At 46.4% G+C, this 23,826-nt stretch overlaps 2 protein-coding genes across 2 annotated transcripts; one reads left to right on the top strand and one right to left on the bottom strand.

The window, feature by feature from the left end:
• Positions 1-971: 971 nt before the first annotated feature.
• Positions 972-8,976, bottom strand: DMRTB1 (DMRT like family B with proline rich C-terminal 1). The gene is made up of 4 exons (XM_053575562.1): positions 8,433-8,976; positions 6,621-6,814; positions 2,586-2,784; positions 972-1,036 (listed from the first exon to the last, which is right to left on the bottom strand). The coding sequence occupies exons 1-4, from the start codon at positions 8,974-8,976 to the stop codon at positions 972-974; spliced, it is 1,002 nt and encodes a 333-aa protein (XP_053431537.1).
• A 13,658-nt stretch (positions 8,977-22,634) lies between these two features.
• On the top strand, positions 22,635-23,534 carry LOC128574733 (phosphate carrier protein, mitochondrial-like). The gene has a single exon (XM_053575561.1). The coding sequence runs from the start codon at positions 22,674-22,676 to the stop codon at positions 23,532-23,534; it is 861 nt and encodes a 286-aa protein (XP_053431536.1). The 5' UTR covers positions 22,635-22,673.
• The last annotated feature ends 292 nt before the right edge of the window (positions 23,535-23,826 follow it).

The following is a 23,826-nucleotide window of genomic DNA, read 5'->3' as shown; positions in this document are numbered from 1 at the left end:
GCAATCTTCTCACTTGCTAAGAAAGGCAAAGGGAGGAGGAAGTACAAGAGGGAGGGCCTTGCCTAAGCAACTGCACAGTCAAGGCCAGAAATGGACCGTGAACCCAGGCTCCTGCCCACTATCACCCACCCTCAAGGAGAATTAAAGAGAGAATAAACCTTCCACAAGGATTTCCAATGCTCATTTTATTTCAACAGTCAACTGTCCCCAGAGAAGAAACTGCTGATGTCAGGGGTGATTCAGAAGCACCATTCTCTTCTTTGGGAGCTGCATCAGTACTTAGGAACAGCCTACTTTTTAAAGTTGGCAATCATTATAAAAACATCAAATAATCAAACTTTAATGGATTTCTTTTTTAAACCAGAAATGATGTGCCTAATGGCTTAAATGTTATGGAGTTGTAAGAAGCCCCAGCTAGTAAACCATGGGAGAAGGAGTAAAGGGCAGTGGCCAGAAAGACGGAGGGAGACGAAGCATCAAGGCAGGACGCTGCAGAACCTGCTGTCAACACCCCTAGGTCTCGACTGCTCGCTCTACCCGCCTGGATGGGCTGGAAGCTTGATGTTGTGGTGCCCCCAACCTCTGGGGACCAGGCAAAGGCACTAAAAGGTTGAAATAGATGTGCCTCCTGTCCTGGAGTGGGGCCTGAGGAAATCAAAGACCACCTCTGGGGCTCAGTTCAATAAACGGTAGTGCAACCCAGAGCCAGTTAAATTCATTCCTAAATGGGAGCTTCCTCCAGCCCCCCACTCCTCAGAGCCCTGGCAATATCTTCCTCCATGCTTCTCTTCAACTGCACATGACAGAACCTTAGAAATCACCTCCTTCCTCCCATCGTGAACTGAGAATCTGCTGCCATTTACACATATACCTATCAATAGCCCTCCTCCCTACATATCATGAATACAGATGAGAAAATCATTGCTATCACCCTCCCCTCCCCCCAAGCCCCCACTCTGCTGGCCTGGAGCCTAGTCAGACTGCTCCTGAGATGACGGCTGGCTGGGCTCACCCGGCACCTCCGCATCCAGGTCATCTGTGAAGGACAAAGAAAGCAGCTGGATTTAGAAAGAAAGCAAACTATTTGCAGATGCAGATTTTCTATAGGGCTTTTTCATCATTGCCTCTGACTGTAGAGAATGAATTTACTTTAATTTACTAGGTATCAGGAGACTGGAATTGTAGCCCTGGCGACATCTTACAGACTCAAGTTCCAGCTCCAGGTCTGCTGCTCACATGCTGGGCGGCTCACAGCTCTGAATCTCAGTTTCCACTTCTATAAACCAAGAGGATGCCCACCTTGCATCAGCAGCATGGGAAGGAAGTGAAGCAGTCCATGATAGCTCACTTTCAATAATGCCTTCATTGCTTCAGGTTTTTTGTAATCATCAGAATAACTCAAGAGGTGAGGAGACCATCATTAGTCCACTTTCCCACACGCAGCAGCTGAGGCACCAGGGAGGGAATTAGCTCGCCCAGGTTATACAGGGCTGAGTGCTAGAGCCAAGACACTTACACAGGCTACTCAGCACCAGGGCCAGCAGCTTCAAGCCACATTACACCACTGGAGCTAATGGGCCTAGGCATCACACACACCAAGTGTGCAAACGGCCTCAATTTTAAGTAAAATGAGGCTCTTATCAACTGACTCATCGAGTGTCTAAGAGGTTTCTGATAAGTCAGTTTAAAGACCTGGTTGAGTTTTCCAGCCCTTACCCAATCACAGGGGCCTCAGGGGAAGATTGAAAGGAAAAAACATCCTAGGGCTTTAAAGCTTCAAGGGCCCTCAAAGGAAAACCCAAAGCATTTTCACATCCAAAACTTCTTTTGATCATCACAGTAACCCTGTAATGGATCCATTTATTTAACAGTTGAGAAGACTGAGGCCTCAATGCCTAAGATCAGCCAGTGTAGCAGAGGCAGAGTCTCTAGTTCCTGGTCTGGTTCTCTCTGAGTGGCCAGAGGCAGAGGAACAAGCCCACCAGCCCCCAAACTGTCCCCTGCTACTACTTCATGCTCAACTTCTGCTGCTTCCTTAAGCAGAGGCCCCACCCCAGCCTGAGAGGCCTGGCACCCCTGGTCTTCCAAAACAACCACATGTGCACCATCCTCCAAATCAGTGGTTCTCAATCTATGGGTCGTGACCCACAGGAACTGTATTAAAGGGCTGCAGCATTGGGAAGGTTGAGAACCACTGCTCCAAATGTTTGCCCACAATGCTAAGATGAGGGAATAAGCACTGGGTTGGAGTCAGACGGAGAATTCTGCTCAGTTCCCAGCTCTGCCATGTATGTCTACAGGAACCTCTTGAGGCCTCAGTTTCCTCACCTGGAATCCCATTTCCCACCTCTTAGGTGATTGCTTAGGGGGATTGTGGGAAGGGCATAAGAAAGAACTTATCCCAGGGCCCAGTGCATTTTAAATTCCATGTCCCTTCTCTCCACACCCACTTTGGATTAGAATTCCCTTCCTCTAGAACAGTGGTTGTCAACCTTCCTAATGCTGCGACCCTTTAATACAGAGAACTACTACTCTAGAAAGTCTTACTGGCTCCTCTGGGGGCTGGAAGACAGGTGCTCACTTACCAGTATTCTCCTTGCCTGTATCAGACAAAATGGACAGAGAGAAAGATGATGGAGGTGGTGGCGGCGGTGGTGGCGGGAGGAAGTGAAGTGCAGAGAGGAAGCCTGGTGGAAGAAACTGCGGCTGCGGCGGTGGAGGTGGAGGCGGCGGGTAGTAGGTTGGTTGGAAGTCTCCCATTGGATGTTGGAAGTCTTCCGACATCTGCAGGGCACATAAGGCAGAGAGGCAGATAGTCAGCCAGATGGGCTGGTCAAATATAGCTCTTATTCCCTTGAATGGGGAACTCCCCCTGGGGTAGATTCAGGTCTGGGGCCCCAAATACCCAGGTGCAGGACACTTGAAATGGAGAGTTCAGGGCGGCGCCTGTGGCTCAGTGAGTAGGGTGCCGGCCCCATATGCCGAGGATGGCGGGTTCAAACCTAGCCCCAGCCAAACTGCAACAAAAAAAAAAAAAAAAAAAAGAAATGGAGAGTTCAGCAAACACCTTCCCAGTGATTGGAGGCAAGGAGAAATACAGGCACTCAGATAAGCCTGGAAACAGCTGAACAATGACACTGACTGAGCTTTTCTGTATCTGCCAACAGTATTATACTTAGATCCTTACAACCCTAGAAGGTAGGTTTTATTACCATCCTCACTGTAAAAATAAAGAACAGGTCCAATGAGATGAAGCCGCAGGCCCAGGGTGACAGAACTGCTGAATGGCAAAGGTAGAACTGGATCTTAAGACTGTGTGACTCCACTGGCCACTCAGCTGACCACTATTTAACACTGGTCTGTGCTGAGGAAGGGTCTGAATGCATTCCAACCCCATAAAGTCCCCTGGACTGGCACGTGTAATGACAAACCCAAGTGTCAAGGGGCTTTTGGGAGAAGTCAGCAACCTGAGTTTACTGAGGCTGTTACTGTGGCCAGGGAAGCTAGAGGGTGTCAGGCAAGTGGCCTTACTGACCAGCCCTTTTGCGTTTTTGTTCCTTCTCCAGTAGTTGGACACTAACCCCACAGTACAACTGTACAAGACCCAATGGGGACAGGGTGAGTACACAGCTCAGAGCTTAGCTGGAAAAGATAGGAATGTTATAAGGAAAAATAATGAATTTTGGATATATAATAATAATAAATAATTGCTATTATTTTCTTCTCCATCCAGATACTTTAAAGCAGTAATTCTTAAGGTACTCCTTGGTATCCTACAAGACACTTTTTTTTTTCTGGAGACAAATGTCACTCTGTCACCCTTGGTAGAGTGCCTTGGCATCATAGCTCACAGCAACCTCAAACTCTTGGGCTCAAGTTATCCTTTTGCCTCAGCCTCCTAAGTAGATGGGACTATAGGCAACCACCACAACACCCACCTATTTTTAGAGACAGGCTGGTCTCCAACTCCTGAGCTCAAACAATCCACACACCTCAGCCTCCCAGAGTGCTAGAATTATAGGCGTGAGCCACAGTGCCTGGCCTCAAGATACTTTTTAGTTTTTTGAAACAGAGCCTCAAGCTGTCGCCCTGGGTAGAGTGTCGTGGCATCACAGCTCATAGCAACCCCCAACTCCTGGGCTCAAGTGATTCTCCGGCCTCTGCCTCCCAAGTAGCTGGGACTACAAGCGCCCTTCACAAGGCCTGGCTATATTTTGGTTGCAGCCATCATTGTTGTTTGGCGGGCCCAGGCTGGATTCGAACCTGCCAGCTCAGGTTTATGTGGTTGGTGCCTTAGCTGCTTGAGCCATAGGTGCTGTGCCACTTTTTAGTGTTCTTAAAAGTGATCTTTCTCAAGTGAGTTTGAAAAACCCCAGATTGGAGGGTCACATGCAACCCTCCTATTAAAGTCTGTGGGTAGTCTACACAAATATCCTTAGATTGAGCATTTCCTGATTTTATTTGATCACAAGGAAGGGAAGAAAGCCCACTTTTACGTACCTGCTATGTGCCAGATCCTGTGCAAGGCATTTTAGATGCATCACACCTTACTTATCACTTATCAGTGGCCCTGTGAGAGGGCGTCAGAGGTCAGCTAACTTCCCCAGGCCACATGGCTAGGAAATAATGGAGGTAGACTCAGATCCTAGTTCTGTCCAACTCCAAGGCTGTGCTCTTTTGGGAAGAGCTGCAGATGGGGCAGGGACAGGGAGAGGAAGATGTCTGTGGGGAGCATCTCCAAGCCTGGGCAGGGGGCAGTGGGACAAGGATGAAAATAATTCATAGGCTTTTGGGTTTGAAACAGCCTCACAAATGCCTGATCCTCTCTCCAGACATGAGGGGGTGTTAGGGGGGATTATTAGTGCTTTAATTCCAAGCTGCTCAGCCAAGTCTCTCCTTGGATCACAGCTCCTGCCTGGGGCCTGTAGTGGCAGCTCAGGCCCAGATAAACAGACTGAGATCACACTCTTAATAAAGGCCGTCTGGCAGGCCTGTCGATCAGAGCCCACCATGGACGCCAGGCTCCAGGCTTCTGTGTGAACAGACGGAGTATGCTCCATTTGGCCAGAGCCTTTCTCTTTGTGTAGAGGCTAGAGATGCCTTGCTTTCCCTGGGCTGCCACAGGATGGCCAAAGGCAGCGCCCACAGATGTCAGGCAGGGTAGCAGTGGTGGTGCAAGTCAGGAGCTGTGTGTTTCCTGCCTGTGTGAGAGACACACTTGGGCATCAGAAAGTGCCTGGGCTGGAGTCAGGCAACCACGGTGCATGCCCTGGCTCCATCACCAACCAGCTGTGTAATCTGAATCCCAGTCCCACACTCTCCAGTTCTATGGCCTTGGACAAAAACTTTTCTGAGCCTTTCTCTCAGACTCTACAATGGTGTAATAACACATACCTTGAAGGTTCATATAGGATCTGGAGGCACCCTGGACTAATTTACCAAGGCCATTGGCTTTCAAACTCTCTTCCCTTGAGTCAATGGAAATTTATTTATACATAAAACTTACGACATCTAAAACAGAATAGATGCTGGCACTTCTGGGGCTGAGCAGGAGAAGAGGACCCAGTGGCCTGTGTGGAGCAGCCTGCCCAGGCACAGCTGGACCCCATCAGATGGCTTCACACTCTATGGCTAATGATTTTCATTATATAAATATCAAGCTTTCATCTTTCTTCCTAATCCCTTTCCATAGTAAATGAAGAAGTCTGCTCTCTCCTCACCCCACCACCCTCCCACTAAGGGAAATATCTCTTTAGAAATTCATAGTTAGTCTTTTAGCTCTTTAGGAAGTAAAGGTAATGGCGGCCCCATTTTTCTTGAACCTGCTCTGCATTTGAACCAACCTCCCCACAGATCCAGCCTTATGGGACCCAAGTCAGGACTGACCACCCAGAATCTCACTGTGCTCTCATGGCCCTCAGAGGTTACAAAAGGGAGAGGGCTTTTTTTAACGATGCTAATCTGGGAGGAGCTGGAAACCAAGGCCACTCCTGCTTCATACTCCACACAACAGGGTGACCTGAATTCTTCCACATTTGGCATTCAAAACTCCAGTCTTAAACAGAGCACCAGTTAGTAACTGACTATTAATCTTATTTTAAAAAGTTAAATTTCATTCATTCTTTCAACAAATATCTAAGATGACAGGTATTCAGGGGAAGGTTTCTGTATTTTCATGACTCAGCTCAAATGCTACCACCTCCTGAAAGCCCTCTGCAGTCTCAAGTGGGCTGTATCTATGGACAGGGAACCAACATCTGCTCTTGCCTCTGCCCTGAACTTTGCGGCTCCAAGAGTGATATTCACACTCTGGTGCCCAGCAAAATAAAGGGCTCTTTTAGCATCAGCATCCCATGAACCACGGCTAGTGGTTACCTTGTAGCTCACTGCTCGGAAAAGCACATCCAGGCCAAGGCCAAGGGGTGCAGTCCCATCTACAGATGTGCACACTCAGAGACACACACTGTACCCAATGTTGCATCCCTCCTACCAGCACTTGGGGGCTGGCACCAAGTAGGTATATTGTTTATGACAACTGGCTTCCTGGGACTGAAGATCCACAAAGGCAGCAGAGGTAGCTGGGCTAAGGAGGAACCTGAAAAGGGAGGGATGAGACTCACCAAGCCTCCTCCATGGTAGTGGCTGCAGGACACATGCCGGAAGCCCCTCTGCAGGGGGATCCCTGGGGCCGGTGGTGCATCCTGATAGCCCAGCGGGAACGGGCGGTAGGGGTGCACGGAGTACAGCTTGGAAGGCTCTCTCTCCAGGTACTCAGGCCCCACCACACAATCCGAGTTGATGCTCAGAGGGGGCCCTAAAGAAAGCAACCAATGTGGTGGTGGGATGTTAGAAACAAAGAGCTGGGAAAAGAGCATTGCGCAGGACTAGCAAAGGTAGCTGCATAATAAAATGCTGCTCTGCAATATCCATACACAAAGAACTTCCCCAGCAATCACGTGTTGACCCTGCTGCTTCTGAATCCCCCAGCCATGCCCACTGCTCTAGAAAAAACCCTCAACATAGGCACACACCCCAGCAGGGCCTGTTCTGCCATCCATTCTTTCACAAATATTTCCTATGGTGACAGGTATTCAGGGGAAGGTTTCTGTATTTCCTGTTCCTTAGACGCAGCCACCCCTGATGTTCGCCCAGCACAAGGCCTGTGCAGTCACTGTTGGCTGTGCCTGGAAGGCTCCCTCCTCACCTCCCAGGCTCCCTTCCTCAGAACTCCGCCACCGTCTTCCTTCAGGCCACGGCTACATCATCCTTCACTGCAGTTCTGCACACTGATTTGTATGGTTTTTTGGTCCACCAGTTCTGCCCACCAGGACAAGACACGCCACCCCCATCCTAGCATCTGACGCATTGTTAAGTGCTCAGACAGGGAACAAAGAAAGGCGGCCCGGGTTCTTAGGAAGGCAGCCTTCTCCTAGGACCGCTGTTTCGGGTCTGTCTTCCTCATTAGACACCTAGTTCCCTGGGGACCTAGATTTTCCTAGAAAGCCCAGGAGGCAGGGCCAGGCGCGGTGGCTCACGCCTGTAATCCCAGCGGCCGCGGCGAGGGATCGCCTGAGCCACAGCGAGACTCTGTCTCTAATAAAGTCCAGAAGGCAGAAATGACCTTCAGAGACATCCAGGACAATTTCCTTCTTACATGGAGGGGAGCCATTGAAGGAAGAAGCTTGCCCAAGGTTACGGGGTGAGCAGCCCCAACCCTCCTGACTCAGACCTGCGCCCTTGCACACTGCCACAGGAAAAATACCAAGGAAAAAAGCCTGTACTCCCAAACAGCCCGTTTTTTAAAAGCCTCAACACCGAAAGCAGAAAGAAACAGGGAACAATGTAATTTACACACAAGGTGAGGGGAGAAAAAAAGTAGACCAACTATTCTCTCGCGGGAAGTAGAGACGCTCTCGTTCTGGAAAAGGCGGGAAGGGGTGCGCAAGCGCATTAGGCCGGGAAACCACAGAGGGGAGGAGCTTCCTGATTGTGGCGAAGGGAGGAAGAGTGCGCAAGCGCAGTCATAGTTGAGCCCACCTCTAGCAAGGAAATTCTGGGGGAGGAGCCTCCAGCCAAAAAAAAAAAGGGCGGGAAAGAGGTGCGCAAGCGCAGTAAGATCGGTTTCCCTCGGGCGTCCCCGCCGAGCCGGCGCCATTGCTAAGCCGACTGGGGGGCCTTTTTTTTATTGCAAGCCATAAAGGCAAAAACTGCAGCTAAGTGTTGAAAACTGTCTCAACCACCCATTTCTTTCTTTCTGTTCTAACTTTGTGCAAAAAGGCACTCAAACCAAATCCTTTTTGGAGAAAGGCAATTTCCATTACATCTGGAAATCATTTTCCCCATCCAACCCACTACCCCGGCGGCCTGGCGGCCCAGGCGGGTTGGTCTAGGCCGCCAGCGGGAAGATACAGCCCGAAACCGGGGAGTCTTACCAAAGTCGGCGAACGGTGGGCTGGGCATGGGCCGCAGCGGCCTGCACAGCTCCAGGCGGCCGGGGCCTCCGCCACCTGCTGCCTCCATCCTGAACTGGGGCCCCAAAGGGCCGGGCATCACCGAGACGGCTCGTTCGTTCAGCCCCACGTGGCCGCGCCCCCCCAGAACTGGCTGGAAGGCGCTCGGGCCGGGGCTGGGACCCCGCGGGGGCCTCTCGCCTTCTCCAGCCAGCAGAGGCAACGGGCGGAGGCTGGCGCCCGGGCCCGCGGCCGCTGCCGCGGACCCAGAGGCCAGCTCTGGCCCCTGCATGCCCAGGGCCACCTCGTCCTCCTCCTCCTCGGAGGCCTGCTTCTTGAGTACCTTCTGCGCGGCCATGATCTTCTGGCGCTCGGTGATCAGGTAGCATTTCTCGCAGGTGCACTGCTTCCAGCGGCACTTGCCCGCATGGCCCTTGACCGGCACCAGGAAGCCATGGTTCCTGCACCTCGAGCATTTGGGGGTGCGGAGCATCTTTTCGGCCAGCTTGGCAAGCTCTGCCTTCATAGTACAACCGCTACCTCTGAAAGCTGCGGAGCAAGTGGAGCAGGAATTAGTGGCGCCCCACAAGTCCCTGCTGGGGGGACTTTGGATACACTTGTAACAAATCCGCCAGTACGTCCCGGGAATTGCAGCAGGACTTGCATTTTCCCTCCTTTTTGGGGGTGCAAAGTTTGTAGAGTTTCTGTGCCTTGAGCAATTAGGTGCAAAGGACTGAGTTGAATAAATTAGTCATGGGAAGATATTGCATGTATGTCATCTGGGTTATTTGAAGTTTTAGGCATTTAATTTTCCAAAGTCTATATTCCCGCCACCCGTAAACAAGGTATTTTGTAACTTTAAAAAAAAGGTGGAGCAATGTTAACGGTCTGCAGATTTAAAGCTCCAGAACACCGCTCTCAGTAAAACCCTTCCAGAAGAAAAGTATTATGAGATGCAAACGGTATTTCTGCTCTCTAAAGCGGCAGCAGCACTTGCTGCTGCTACTGAACTTCATTTCCCTCCCCTGCAGACAAGCAGCCAGTCATAGTGAAACTTCCAGAATATTCTCAAGAGTTCAGTGTGGTGTGATGATTGCTTGAGGGACTGCCGAGACAGGAATTCCCTTTTAAGTGTCTTGATGGTATAGAAAGGCATTTCTGGAACGTGGTATATTGCTGTTTTTTGATACCTTCCAAAGTAAAGCATATATGGAATGTTTTAAAGTAAAATAGGATATTCTAGTACTGGCTTAAATTATTGCTTGGCTTTGCCATGAATTTAGTTATCCGTATAAAGCAACCCAAATCTTAGAAAACCTGAAAAGCTGGCACAGACTTCATATTTACCCAAGGGCATTAAATTAATTCATAATTCTTTTTTGATAGAAATCTGTGACATCTTAAGGTTTTTTGTTTTTGTTTTTTTTTTTTTGAGATCCAAAAAAAGTAAAACGTGGGCCACTAACACCGAAGTTGAAAAGCTTATAATTGTAGAAAATCAGTCACATTTAAGGAAGTAGTGATGGTTAATACCTGGCTAAAACATGTGCATTTTTCATTGCCCTTTCTTGGAAATCTCTTTCTAGTGGTTAAAATGGTAGAGGGCTGGGGCTTGTCCACATTGATTTTCCTGAGTCTCTGATTGCACCTGCATTTTGCATTCTCACTGGCTGCCTGGGAATAGGAAATGGTTGCCATTCTGAGGCTCATTAAACACTGGGAAGCTGAAAGAGGTTTGCAAAGTCTTTTTCTGCTGTATATTTCCCATCTTAATGAGAGAGCAAAAATATATATTTACTGTATTATTTGGCTCTTCAGGAATTTCACTGGTAGTTTTGCATCCATTTAAAGAGGTCTAGGTTTGTCTCTGCTTGTTAAGTTTTTATTTTAAAACTACGGCCACTTACATAAAGGACAGGTCATCCCTTTTTTCTGATTCTACCTAATTCGAAATGTATAGTTTTTTCACTGATCTTGTCGTTTGAAAGTTATATGTAAAAAATCATAGCTTCCGGCTGTGCCTGTGGCTCAAGTAGTGGGGCCCCAGTCCCATATCCCGGAGGTGGTGGGTTCAAACCCAGCCCTGGCCAAAAACCACAAAAAAAAAAAAAAAAAAAAAAAAATCATAGCTTCCATACTGCTTCCAAAAAATCTGGGGTATACACTGTGTTGTTATATGATACTGCAAACTGTGTGGTCATTTTCTGCATTATCACATTTAAATTTGATCATCAGGTGACATCAGATAATAAGGCCTAAAAAAGAAAACTATTCATTTATATTTTGTACTTGACCACCCAAGCTCTCTTTATTTTCTCAATGATGATTTAAAGGAAAATCCTATTCAGAGCAAGTTATTCAAGTTAACATATTTTAGCCTTGTTAACTACAAAATGCTTCCACATTCACTTGATAGCTTTGGGGCAAAATACACCCAAGGTGATGTGAATTTGCATAGTGCTTTGAGAACATTAATAAACAGTCATATATCTTTTTAATCAGTAGTCACATTATAAGCTGTAGAAACCCCAAGGTTTATATAGTAATCAAATCTAAGAAGACTAGTTTAATTCTCTATTTCCCCCAAAGTCTCAATTTGTGTAGGTAAATTTCAACAAAGCTGTATTTATTTCACTCTTGGAAATTCGGGCAAATTGATAGTTTTATTTAGGTTGATGGCTGATTACTTCTTAGGCTGCTGCTTTTTAAAAAACACATACATTTCAGGTGGCACCTATGGCTCAGTCCGGCCCCTTATATGGGGGTAGGTGGGTGGGGGGTTCAAACCCTGCCCTGGCCAGATTGCAACAAAAAAAATAGCCGGCATTGTGGCAAGCGCCTGTAGTCCCAGCTACTTGGGAGGCTGAGGCAAGAGAATCACCTAAGCCCAAGAGCTGGAGGTTGCTGGGAGCTGTGTCACGCTACGGCACTCTACCGAGGGTGACAAAATGAGACTCTGTCTCTAAAAAAAATAAATAAATAAAAATAAAACCAACCAAAAAAACCCACATAATGCATTTCTTTAAATTGCTATTTTAAAAAGATGGTGACATGATATAAAAGTGGAAAACAGCAAGTCCCAAAAGGATGTGACTTCTAAGTACACTGTGAACAGCTTCCGTCCCCACATGTAAACCTTAGGACATATATTTTTGAGAAAGTCTGCATCTTCAAAGGTAATAGTTTATCAAAACCAAGTTATAAGGAATCACCAGTTTAATTAACCACAAAGGGGTTGCTTGGTGGTCATATCTAACTCCCAACTTCAGAAATGGCCCTTTGTCTCTCAGGGTCTCCAGTATCCTGGTGTCTCTTCTGTTTGGTTAATATGAATGCTAGTGGTACTGTGTTTAACTTGTGTTCATTTTATGCAGTGCACGGGGGTATCATTTACATTCATTAAATATTGCATGCACTAGAATGTTTCCTTGCTGGTAGCACACGAGAGTAAGGAAGAGCTTTTTGGCCTATAGCATCTTTCCCCCAACAGCTCTAACCCAGGTATATGCTATCTTACCCTTCTTTAGGCTCTCTAGTGAGCAATGAAAACTTTATTGAAGATTTCATAGAGGAGGTGGAGGGGAGGATTTACATGACACATCGTGCAGCAGGTGCTTTAAAATCTTGCTTTAGCATTTCTGTTCTCTCAAAATCTTCCTCTGCTGTGCCACACTCACTGGGGATAAATTGGTCTGTTCTTTTACCCCCTACCCTCCTCTGCCCCAAACCCAGCCTCTGCAGTTTCTCTCTTGGTTTTTTTTTTTTTAGATAGCTCCCTCCTCCCCCCCCTCCCCACCCCCGGTCCCCAGCCTCTGCAGGTTCTCTCTCGTGTTTTTTTTTTTTTTATATACCCCCTCCCGCCCCCGTCACCCCCCGCCGGGGCTGGGTTTGAACCCACCACCTCCGCATATGGAGCCGGCGCCCCACTCCTTTGAGTCACAGGCGCCACCCTCTCTCTCGCCACCCTCTCTCTCAGTTTTTTGTCAGCCTCTGTAAAGAGTTGCGATTATCTTGTTTTCCTGTATATCTAGCACAAAATAAGACATTTAGTAAGTACTTGTTGAATATATGAATGAATCCTATCTCCCTCTCCTGCCAATGTCAAAGTTATCTCCACCCTAATTGGCTTCAGCAAGTTTGCCCAAACATCATACAAGTGCTCAGCAAAACACAAAGCCCAGTGATCAGCGCCACTCTGCTGACTGCAGAATTAAGGAACAACTTTGGTTCCCTGAACTCACCCCCTATCCCTAATGGTTTAATAATAGTAATAATAACAATGGCTGGCCCATACTAAATGTTTATACTACATATGTGCCAGGAATTCTTAAGTCCTTTGCCTATTTTAATTCATAAAATTCTCATAATAACTCTCCAAGGTAAGTATTGTTATTATCACTCCTATATTACACAAGAAGAACTGAGGCCAAAGAACTGATTAATTCTCCCAAGGTTTCACAGCCATTAAGTGAGAGAGCCATGATTCAAAACTGGAAAATCTATCCTCAGAGTCTCTTAATTGTGTATTTGCTAACACAGATATTTCCTTTACCTAAACCAGATAATGTTATCCCCAAGAAAGGTTTGGTGATGAATAGAAATGTGTGTCACTCTAAATCTCATTACATTGGGGTCAAAAAGGGGATGAAGGTGATGGTAACCTGGGGAATATTCCTAGGATGCCCTGTTTAGCTGCTTTCCTTTGCCCATGTCTGGTATTTACTGAGTGCCAACTATATGCTAAGCATAAGGCACACAAAAGTAAATAAAAAGACAGGATCCTTGGTTTTAAGTGTATAGTCTAGCTAGCAATCCAGAAAATAAGCGAATAATCCCAATGTGATGAAAGTCGAGGAGAGGCCCAGGATGCTATCAGAGCCCATATGGGACCCTGACCTGGCTTGAGAAATTGAGGAAGACTCTCTGAGGGGCTGATAGGGTGATGCCCAAAGCTGATGCTTAAAGGGAGAGTAGCCAGGTACAGGAGTTGGAGAGGTGTTTCCCACATGGTAATTATTTATTCAGCGTGGCTGTGTGCAATGAGGTTGGGAGACTAGTAAGAGATGAGGTGGCGAGGTAAGTACTGGCTAAGTAGCAGCCAGGTTGTAGAAGGAGTCCTTGGGGGAAATTGTGAGAGTCACTATCTATGACTATGGAAAGGAAATGACATGGCAGTGTCAGACCAAACTATAACCTTGGTAATTCATTCAGAAAGCAGAACAATAAGTAATTAAGACTCACGTAGGTTTTGCAAGATTGAAATGGAGTTGAGTAGGGATTTCTTTAGGGTAGCTGTTCTAGGTGGGGCACCTAGCCATGCATCCCAACCAGCACCGTGCTGGGCAGAGGTGTTCCTCTTAACCCTGGAACACTGTCAACAGATTCATCTGACCTCCCCCAGGAATCTGAAAGAGGTGAGGCACAAAACAGCGATGGAGGACACAGAAGTGAGAGAAAAGAAGAGTAAGAGGCAAATCAAGCGGGCTGAAAGCCGTTGGAGATAGGTAGGGCCAGGAATCAACAAGTCTGTGGGGCAGATGAAAGTCCACCGTCTGGGCAGAGAGAGGGGGTGTGCACAAAGTGCCACTGTTAGCTGAGTTAGACCCGATAGGACTGACTTTTTTTTTTATTTACTAATTTGATGGAAAATACTATTTTTACACACAGAAACTTTGATAGTATGTACATGTAGCTGATTGCATATATTTTTGATAGTACTATCAAAACAGAGTCTATAAATTTCAAGAAATTTTTGTTCTGAAAAGAGGAGAGGCCCATGTCCCTATAAGATACATTGCTAATAGGGAATAATATAATCTCTAATATATCTGTCCTTTGGTAAAATGCAATTTCAGTTTAACACAACCAGCATGAACTGAATGCCTGCTAAATACAAGGCATTGTTCCCTCGTAAAATCACAGTCAACAGAGTAAAAGAACAAAGAATTAAATTGAATCTTCTTTTTCTGCGTATGTTCTTTGTCTAGTTTCTTAGAACAGTGAAATCCTACTTATCAAAAAATGAAAAAACAAATTATGGTTATGAATTATGCTTCTATGAGAATGGCAAGCAGATATCAAGAATTTAACTTTCTTGTTTTTTGTTTTTTTTTTTGTGGTTTTTGGCCGGGGCTAGGTTTGAACCCGCCACCTCCGGCATATGGGACTGGCGCCCTACTCCTTGAGCCACAGGCACCACCCAAGCATTTAACTTTCTAGAGAACTTTTTAAAAACTTTTTGTCAGAGAGTCAGAACAAATTTAGTCCATTTTATAACTGAAAACAAATGGCAAGAAATACTGCTCTAAAAACAGCCAAACTGGGTCAGAACCTGGTCACTAGTTACTAGCTATGTTACCACAGCCTGGTCACTTGGCTTCTTTGAGCCTCAGTTGCAGTCGTAATATTTGTGTAATGTGTCACAAATGCTGAAATATGCCACATTCATCCCACTTAGGGATACTGATATTTAATGAATACTTACAGGTTTGCAGTGGTGGCCTCATTTAAATTATGCAACAACAGGCTAGGCACCTGTAGTTCAGTGGTTAGGGCACCAGCCACATACACCAGGGTTCGAACCCAGACCCGGCCTGCTAAACAACAATGACAACTGCAACAACAAAAGAAATAGCTGGGTGTTGTGGCAGGTACCTGTAGTCCCAGATCCTTGGGAGGCTGAAGCAAGAGAATCGCTTAAGCCCAAGAATTTGAGGTTGCTGTGAGCTGTGATGGCACAGCACTCTACTCAGGGTGACAGCTTGAGACTCTGTCTCAAACAAACAAACAAACTATGTAACAACTTCTCTAAGTGAGGTAATTCTATTGTGTCTATTTAAAAAATGATTAACACTTAAGGTTAGAGTTAAGGAATGTCTTGCCCAAGGTATATAGGAAATGACAGAAGCACATATGAATAACCTCCAAGTTTGAACTACACTATTATATTGCCTTCACTGACCTTAACTATAAGGTGGTATCTCTGACTCTCACAGGTCAATGAGATAATCATTTGGAACACCCAGCACAGTGAGCACATGGTCAGCATGCATTACATGGTCTCGAGGAGGAAGGACGGGCAAAGAGAAGGGAGATGAGGAGGAAGTGTCTTTCACTTAACTGAGGCCACCGCCAATCACAAGATTTAATCAGCTGCGCAGTGGCATCAGGGTCTCCAGGCATAGGTCAAACTCCAGCTACCCAGTATGGTATTACCCTCTGTGACTACAGAACACTTGACGTGTGGCTACAACAAAAATGTGCTGAAAGTAAAAAATGCACATCAGATTTCAAAGACATGGTATAAAAAAGAATGCAAAATATCTCAACAATTTTATATAGATCATATATTGAAATAACTCAATAGGCATATTGAGTTAAATAACGTTTTAATGTAGCTTTTTACTTTTGTAACGTGGCTCCTAGGAAACTTTTTTTTTAGAGACAGAGTCTCACTTTATCACCCTTGGTAGAGTGCTATGACATCACAGCTCACAGCAACCTCCAACTCCTGGGTTTAGGCGATTCTCTTGCCTCAGCCTCCCGATTAGCTGGGACTACAGGCGCCTGCCACAACACCCGGCTATTTTTTCTGTTGCAGTTTGGCCAGGGCCAGGTTTGAACCCTCCACCCTTGGTGTATGGGGCCGGTGCCCTACTCACTGAGCCACAGGCACCGCCCTAGAAAACTTTTTATTACCTATATGTATTTCTATTGGGCAGTACTCCAAGAGAGATTTGTCTGACCAGTTCTCCTTCCACTTCCAAAGACTAGGTTTTCAACAGCAACTCAAATTCAGGTATTAAATCATGTTCATGCAGAATATACCATGTTCACACCTCCCTTCAAGTTGCTTCGATGTTAACCTTCACTAGCAGGAATCTCTACTCTTTGCCAGTTAGGGCCTTTCTAATGGAATCAAAATAGGGTAATGCTTTAGCATTGGAAATACTTATCTGACTTGCGGAATACTACCAGTTAGAAAAGTCTGATAAAACTCTAGTTCACAATTTCAATCTTCAAAAATGTTAGTTATTTTTATAGGAATATTTTCATATTTATCTTGTTAGGTATAAATCACCAGTAAAATACTGTGTAAAGTAGAAAAGAAAGAAAGGTGTCATTATTTACTAAGGTAAAAAAAACAGCGTGCCTAACACTGCAATGATAAATAGAGTCCCTCCAACATTTACTGTTGTCAAGAACTCTGGAAATTTAATTTTAAAGATATTTGACTAATGTCCTTCTTCTCCCCCTGAACTTACCCCAGGTGAACAATTACTATCACTAGGAACCTTAATGTTGCTTTGCACAAATAATTCCTTAAACAAAAACAGCATGAAGATTTTTTATGAAGTTTTTTCCTAAGTATAGAGATTATTATCTCCCACAACATTTTCTTTAAACATGGTTAAACTTACTTAGTTTAATCAGTTTGAGGATTGTTGCTTTCTCCTCTTTAATTTGCCAGATAAATAAGAAATATTTATTTTAAGAGACAGTTTAAGAACTCTGTAATTCCCAATCCATCAGAGGTTTACAAATAAATCTCAGTTGAATGTCTGTCATTGTTTCCAATCTGGTCAAGAAAAAAGAAAAAAAGTATACAATTCATCAGAATAACTAGTTGATTGGTGTTGTATAATTCTAAGAATAAACATTAGATTCCTGGCACCTCATAAACCTCCTGGAGTGAAGAGGATTATAAATTAATGTACAAGATGTAAAACGGTCCAGATTCACCCTTACCATCATTGTGAGCATGTGGGACACATTTAGATAAGTTAAAACCAAGTGTGGGTTTACAGCGGGCCATCTTTCATCAGGGCCTGCTAAAGCTTTATTCCTTTGGTGTGAGGATGGGGGCAGTGCTGGCCCGTAGAGGAAGCATGGAAGAGGGGCAGCTGTGTCCCCTGCTGCCTGCTGTGCCGGCGGGGCACCGCCTTTTGCTGATGGGGATTTTTAGAAACATGGTGCCCTAAGGTATAATGAAACTCCTCTTGTCCTGAAGGCAAGAGCTAACATGTATTGAGGGTTTACAACATTGGGATTATTGTGCTATTTTTTAATAATATGAAGTTCATTACAAATTCAAGAAAAAATATGATGTAGTTCATAGACGAAGAAACCAAGGTTCAAGAAAATTGGATAAACTCTGCAAATGTCATAGCCAGAAGTGGAATAATCCAGGAATTGCCTGGCTCCAAATTCCATACTTCTTATAGGGCAGCAGACTGACGGTAGCTCGAGGCCATGGGTATTGCTCAGATTCTTTTTTTTTTTTTTTTTTTTTTGCAGTTTTGACCGGGCCGGGTTTGAACCCACCACCCCAGGTATATGGGGCCAGAGCCCTACTCCTTGAGCCACAGGCACCGCCCAGCTCAGACTCTTAAAAGTATGATGACCAGGGGCGGCGCCTGTGGCTCAAAGGAGTAGGGCACTGGCCCTATATGCCAGAGGTGGCGGGTTCAAACCCAACCCCGGGCCAAAAAGAAAAAAAAAAACTGCAAAAAGAAAAGAAAAGAAAAACTTTAAAAAATAAAAAAAGTATGATGACCAATGGTCTTGATGTGATTGGGACTGAGAGGGTTTTAGGGACACTAGAATTTATAAGTGCTAAAACCTCCCAGTTTAGTCCAGGGCAAACCAGGATGAGTTGGTCACTGTAGCTGGAATGCACCTAAATAAAGCACAAAGCTTTAGAAAATGAGAAAGGCTGCCTCCCTCAATGTGGGCAGGTGAGCAATCTGTCCTAGTTATTTTATGCCTTGACACATGCTGGGGCATTGTCAAAGAAGTTCACATCTCTGCCAGTTATGATTTCTTCAGTTCCTGTCCCAAATCATCAAAGTCTATAGGAATTCAGTTAACTGAATCATCCACTCAAGCAGAGAGAAAACAGCAGAGATGGGCATCACAGAAACATGGGTTCTGTGAGGATTAAGGAGGGCCAGAAAAGGGGGGCTGCGTAACAGAATCAGCATTCATGCAATGCTTATTAATGTATAGGCACTGTAAGGGCGGTGCTTGTGGCTCAATGGGTAGGGCACCAGCCCCATATGCCGAGAGTGGAGGGTTCGAACCCGGCCCTGGCCAAACTGCAACAAAAAATAGCTGGGCATTGTGGTGGGCTCCTGTAGTTCCAGCTACTCTGGAGGCTGAGGCAAGAGAATCGCCTAAGTCCAGGAGTTGGAGGTTACTGTGAGCTGTGATGCTACAGCACTCTACAAAGGGCAACATAGTGAGACTCTGTCTCAAAAAAACAAAATGTACAGGCACTGAGCTAAGTACTTTGTACACATCAGCTCCCCTGATTATAACCCTAATGGGTAATTATAATTAACCCAAATTACAGATTAAAAAAAATAAAAATAAGCTCAGAAAGAGGCTAAATAATTTGTCTAAGATTATACAGCTAGAAAAAAAATGGAACTTAAAATTTTTTCTTCCCAAAACTCTGTGACTTTTTCCACTATATTATAGTGTCTGACTGTGATATTGTGATATAAGAAATATATACCCGGTCTTCCTCCTGGTTCTTAGCACACAGTCCTTAAAACCCTTGTAATTTTCTGAATAAGGGTGATAGGAGCATTTTTTGCTGTGATATTTGGCCTTAGTCCCCAGTTCCTGACATGAGCTTCCAATTTTGCTAACAAGATGACTATAGATAGTGTCCCCTAAATAATTTCAGGATGGGGGACCAGGTCACCAGGAAGACCAAAGCATCATTAGAGGATTGGACTTCCAGGACAGGAGGAGGAGCTAGAGCTCAAGTTAGTCGCCAGTGACTAATGATTAAATCAATCATGCCTAAGTAATGACTCTCAAAAGGCAGAGAGGCTCCATGCCCTTTGCTCCTTTACCTTGTTCTATTCATCCCTTCCATTTGGCTATTCCTGAGTTGTATCTTTTTATTTTGTAGAGACAGAGTCTCACTTTATCACCCACGGAAGTGCTGTGTCGTCACACAGCTCACAGCCACCTCCAACTCCCGGGCTTAGGCGATTCCCTTGCCTCAGCCTCCCGAGTAGCTGGGACCACAGGCGCCCACCACAACGCTCGGCTACTGAGTTGTATCTTTTAAAAGAAACCAGTAAATGTAAGTAAAGTGTTTTCCTGAAATCTGTGAGCTGTTCTAGCAAATTATTGAACATGCCAAAGGGACTGTGGGAACCTCCACTTGACAGCCAGTAGGTCAGAAATATGGGAGGCCCCAGACTTGTGTTGGTGTTTGGGGGCAGTCTTGTGGGACCTGTGGTGTCTGCTCCCGTGTAGAATCTAGACAGATAGATAGTAGAGGGCCTTTGCTAGGCTCCCCTACTTTATTAGCATTAGATCATACCCTTTTTGTCCAATCATACTTCTACTTAGCTGTCTATACTTTTTTAAACCTAAACATTAAAATGGACAATTTCCCCCTGTAACTTTGGGTCTTCTGAAGGCTGCTGTGTATAGACATTAAATACATTTGTATACCTTTTTTTTTTCCCCAATTAACCTGGCTTTGCAAGTTGATTTTTCTTTTTCTTTCTTTCTCTTTTTTTGAGACAGAGTCTCAATATGTGGCCCTTGATCAAGTGCTGTGGTGTCACAGCTTACAGCAACCTCAAACTCTTGGGCTTAAGAGAGATTCTCTTGCCTCAGCCTCCCAAGTAGCTGAGACTACGGGCACCTGCCACAACGTCCAGATATTTTTTTTGTTGTTGTTGTTATTGCAGTTGTCATTGTTGTTTAGTTGGCCTGGGCTGGGTTTGAACCCGCCAGCCTGAGTGTATGTGGCCGGTGCTGTAACCACTGTGCCACAGGCACCAAGCCTGTCAGTTGATTTTTCAGCAAACTTCCAGAGGGCCAAAGGGAACTCTCTCGTTGGCCCCTACAGTGAGTTGGCCATACCCACTCTATACTGGATAGAACACTGTATCACAAGATGATATGTGAACAAAGTAAGCAGTATTCTTACAATCTCATCAAAAGTATTTTCTATGCAGGTAAAAGAATGGTCATTTTTCCAGGTAACACCGCTGATGCCTAAAACCACAAAAACTGTCAACTTTATCAGTTCAGATTAAATACAAATTAATGTCTGGTAACCTGTTTAAACATTGTGGTTACCAACCAACCAACAAACAGATTACACAAGGGAGGTGAATTAATAGAACAAAGTGTTTTGGCAGACATGCTTTGTACCCGATTCTGTAAGAATCTTTACAACTTTATCAGCTTAGAGACAGTGACAGAGGAATCTGAGCAGACTTTACTCTTTAGTTTCCCCCATAAATTTACCTTCCCACATTTTCCGACCTCTAGAAGCCTGGGACTACTTTTCTTTTGTCTTGTCACTTCTCTAAAATTTCTTAGTCATTGTGAGATATCCTATATAAGCCAAATTCCTGCTTGGAGTTCCTTTTCTCCTGCATGAGATGTGTGGACTAGATGTGTTAATAAACTCGTTTGTTTTTTCTCTTGTTAATCTGCAGGAATATTTCCCAGCTACAAACTTATGAGGGTGCAGGGAATATTATTTTTTTATCCCCTTCAATGCATGCTCAGTTCAGGTATAAGCAGTAAATTCTTGAGCAGAAAACCTTGAAAAAACCTGATTTCCCATCATCCACATACTGTCACATGTGGTTTTCAAACTTTGGTGAAGTTTATTGAAGAATCCACCTTACTAAAATCACAGTCTCTTCCCTTCAGAGATTCTTACAGAGGGTCTGGCTTGTGAGCTGGAATTTTTTTTATAAAGTTCTCCAGGTGATTCTGATGCAGGTGGTCTGTGAAGCACACTTCTGAGAAACATTCTCTGGCCCTAAAGGTAAAAGTCAAAGTCCTGAACAAAAGACATTAAGGCCGTCTCTTTTCCAGACTCAGCACTTGATTTCCACCATGCTGCATTATTTATTCATCTCTCTTCACTAGGTCATGCACTTAGGTTTCCCTTAACCTGAAATTACCTTTCCATTCTTCTTTACATGGAAGACTCCTACCTGTGCGTCAAGACCCAGCTACACTGTCACCTCCTCTGGGAAGTCTTCTGAACCTCATCAGGCAAAACTGATTGCCCCTCATGGTTCATCCAGAACTTTATTCAAATTCTGTTAAAATACCTATCATCATACTGATTTTTAAAAATATTCTTTAGAAGTAAGCAGGAGTATGTCTTTGTCGTTGCTAAACCTCAAATCCCCACAGGGCCCAGCACCCAGTGAGTGAATGAATGGTTGATTTTATGCTGATTTACACCTAGAGTCACTTAGTTCTCATTTTCTGTGCTAATGAGCACAAACTTCCTAGTAGGAGAGAGTTTCTGATTCACTTTCATATTCTTCAAAATCATGTCAGGGACTCAGTAGTCCCACGAGTGAAAATAATCAGCGTCCACACACCCAAGTTTAGTGAACGCTTCCTGGGACCTGATTACAACGGTGGAGATGGGAATGAAGTGTGAGTGTTAGGGAAGGCGTGACCCCTCCGTTGGTTGAGAATCTTATGTGAGGCTGGAGGCCACAGAAACGGGCCTCCAACGCCAGATTCTGGCCCTCTCTTCCCGTTCCCTCTGTAGAACTGTTGCCGTAGAGATAACCATTTCCCCCAACAGGCACAGTTGGGTGAGGACTCCAGCTCAGGAGGGCCACAGCGCATGGAGACTCTTGGCCCCCTCACCCACCTCCTCATCTATTTACTCGCCTATTCCTGCGTTTACTCATGTTTGTACTTGTTGATTTACTTTTTTAGCATTTTTGTAGAGGACTAGGCAGCAAACGTGGACAAAACCCACCAGGCTACTGAGAGCCCCGCCACCAACCCAGGTAATACCTGGACGCCCACGTGGGGCGAGGGTTGGGTTCCCGCACTAGAAGCTCATTGGCCCCAAGGGGCTAAGGGGCGGGGCGGTCCCCAGGTTTGGGGAAGCGGCCTGGGGCGGCCTAAGAGGACTGCGCAGGCGCGGGCGGGCGGGCGCTCGCCAGGCTCTCCCTCCTGGACCGTTGGTTTGGCGAGAACGTGGGGGAAGTTTGCGACGGCTCACGACTGCCCCGCTAAGGGTGCGCGCGGGCCGTGTGCGCTGCTGTCAGCATGGCCACGTCGGACGGCGACAGTTACCAGGCCCTACGGTGGAGAAGCGCGGGCCCAGGCCAGGGCGGGCCCTGGGGGGCTGCTGCGGCCGAGCACCAAATCGCCTTTGGCTCAAACAAGTACCTGCTGTTGTGCGGCCTGGGCGGCATGCTGAGCTGCGGGCTGACGCACACGGCCATCGTGCCCCTGGACCTGGTCAAGTGCCGCATGCAGGTGGACCCCTCCAAGTACAAGGGCATCCTCAGCGGCTTCGGTGTGGCGGTGCGCGACGACGGGCTGCGCGGCCTGGCCCGCGGCTGGGCCCCGACCTTCTTTGGCTACTCCCTGCAGGGCTTCTTCAAGTTCGGCCTGTACGAGGTCTTCAAGATCCGCTACGCCCAGCTCCTGGGCCCGGAGAAGGCCTACGCATGGAGAACCGGCCTGTACCTGGCCGCCTCGGCCAGCGCCGAGTTCTTCGCCGACTTGGCGCTGGCGCCCATGGAGGCCGTCAAAGTCCGCGTGCAGACGCAGCCGGGCTTCGCCGGCACCCTGCGGGCCGCCGCGCCCAGGATGTACGGCGAGGAGGGCCTGTGGGCTTTCTACAAGGGTGTGGCGCCGCTGTGGATGCGGCAGATCCCCTACACCATGATGAAGTTCGCCTGCTTCGAGCGCACGGTGGAGGCGCTGTACAAGTACGTGATGCCCAAGCCGCAGTGCGAGTACACCAAGCGCCAGCAGCTGGGCGTCACCTTCGTGGCCGGGTACATCGCCGGCGTCTTCTGCGCAGTCGTGTCCCACCCCGCCGATTCCGTGGTGTCGGTGCTGAACAAGGAGAAGGGCAGCACGGCCCTGGACGTCCTGCAGAGACTGGGCTTTGCGGGCGTGTGGAAGGGCCTCTTTGCTCGCATCATCATGATCGGGACCCTGACGGCCCTGCAGTGGTTCATCTACGACTCGGTCAAGGTGTACTTCAGGCTGCCTCGCCCTACCGTGGGCGAAGCGCCGGAATCCCCGAGGAAGCAGAAGTAGGCGGATTGGTGAATGGATTTCCCTCCGGCGGCCCCTGCGTGTGAACAGGCTCCCGTGTTTGTGATAGGTGGCTCCACGTGCAGTCCGAGTTCTCTTTAAATGGATTCCTCGGTTTGGGGCAGTGCAGGAGGGTTGCAAAGTTTTGTTAGAGGGTTTGAACCATTATCTTTGGGGAGTTGGCATAGTTGCTTTAACTCGGTAGCTTTTCAACATTTGTAAGGGAAAAATTCTTAGCAGGAAGTAATGTTAGGTGATTTAGTGTCTCCAGATCGGATCTCTTTTGATCTGCCAT

Source organism: Nycticebus coucang, chromosome 22 (assembly GCF_027406575.1).
Source record: "Nycticebus coucang isolate mNycCou1 chromosome 22, mNycCou1.pri, whole genome shotgun sequence".
NCBI classification, from domain to species: Eukaryota; Metazoa; Chordata; class Mammalia; order Primates; family Lorisidae; genus Nycticebus; species Nycticebus coucang.
Note: the sequence above shows the minus strand (reverse complement) of the source record. Positions and strands in the feature narration are given on the sequence as shown.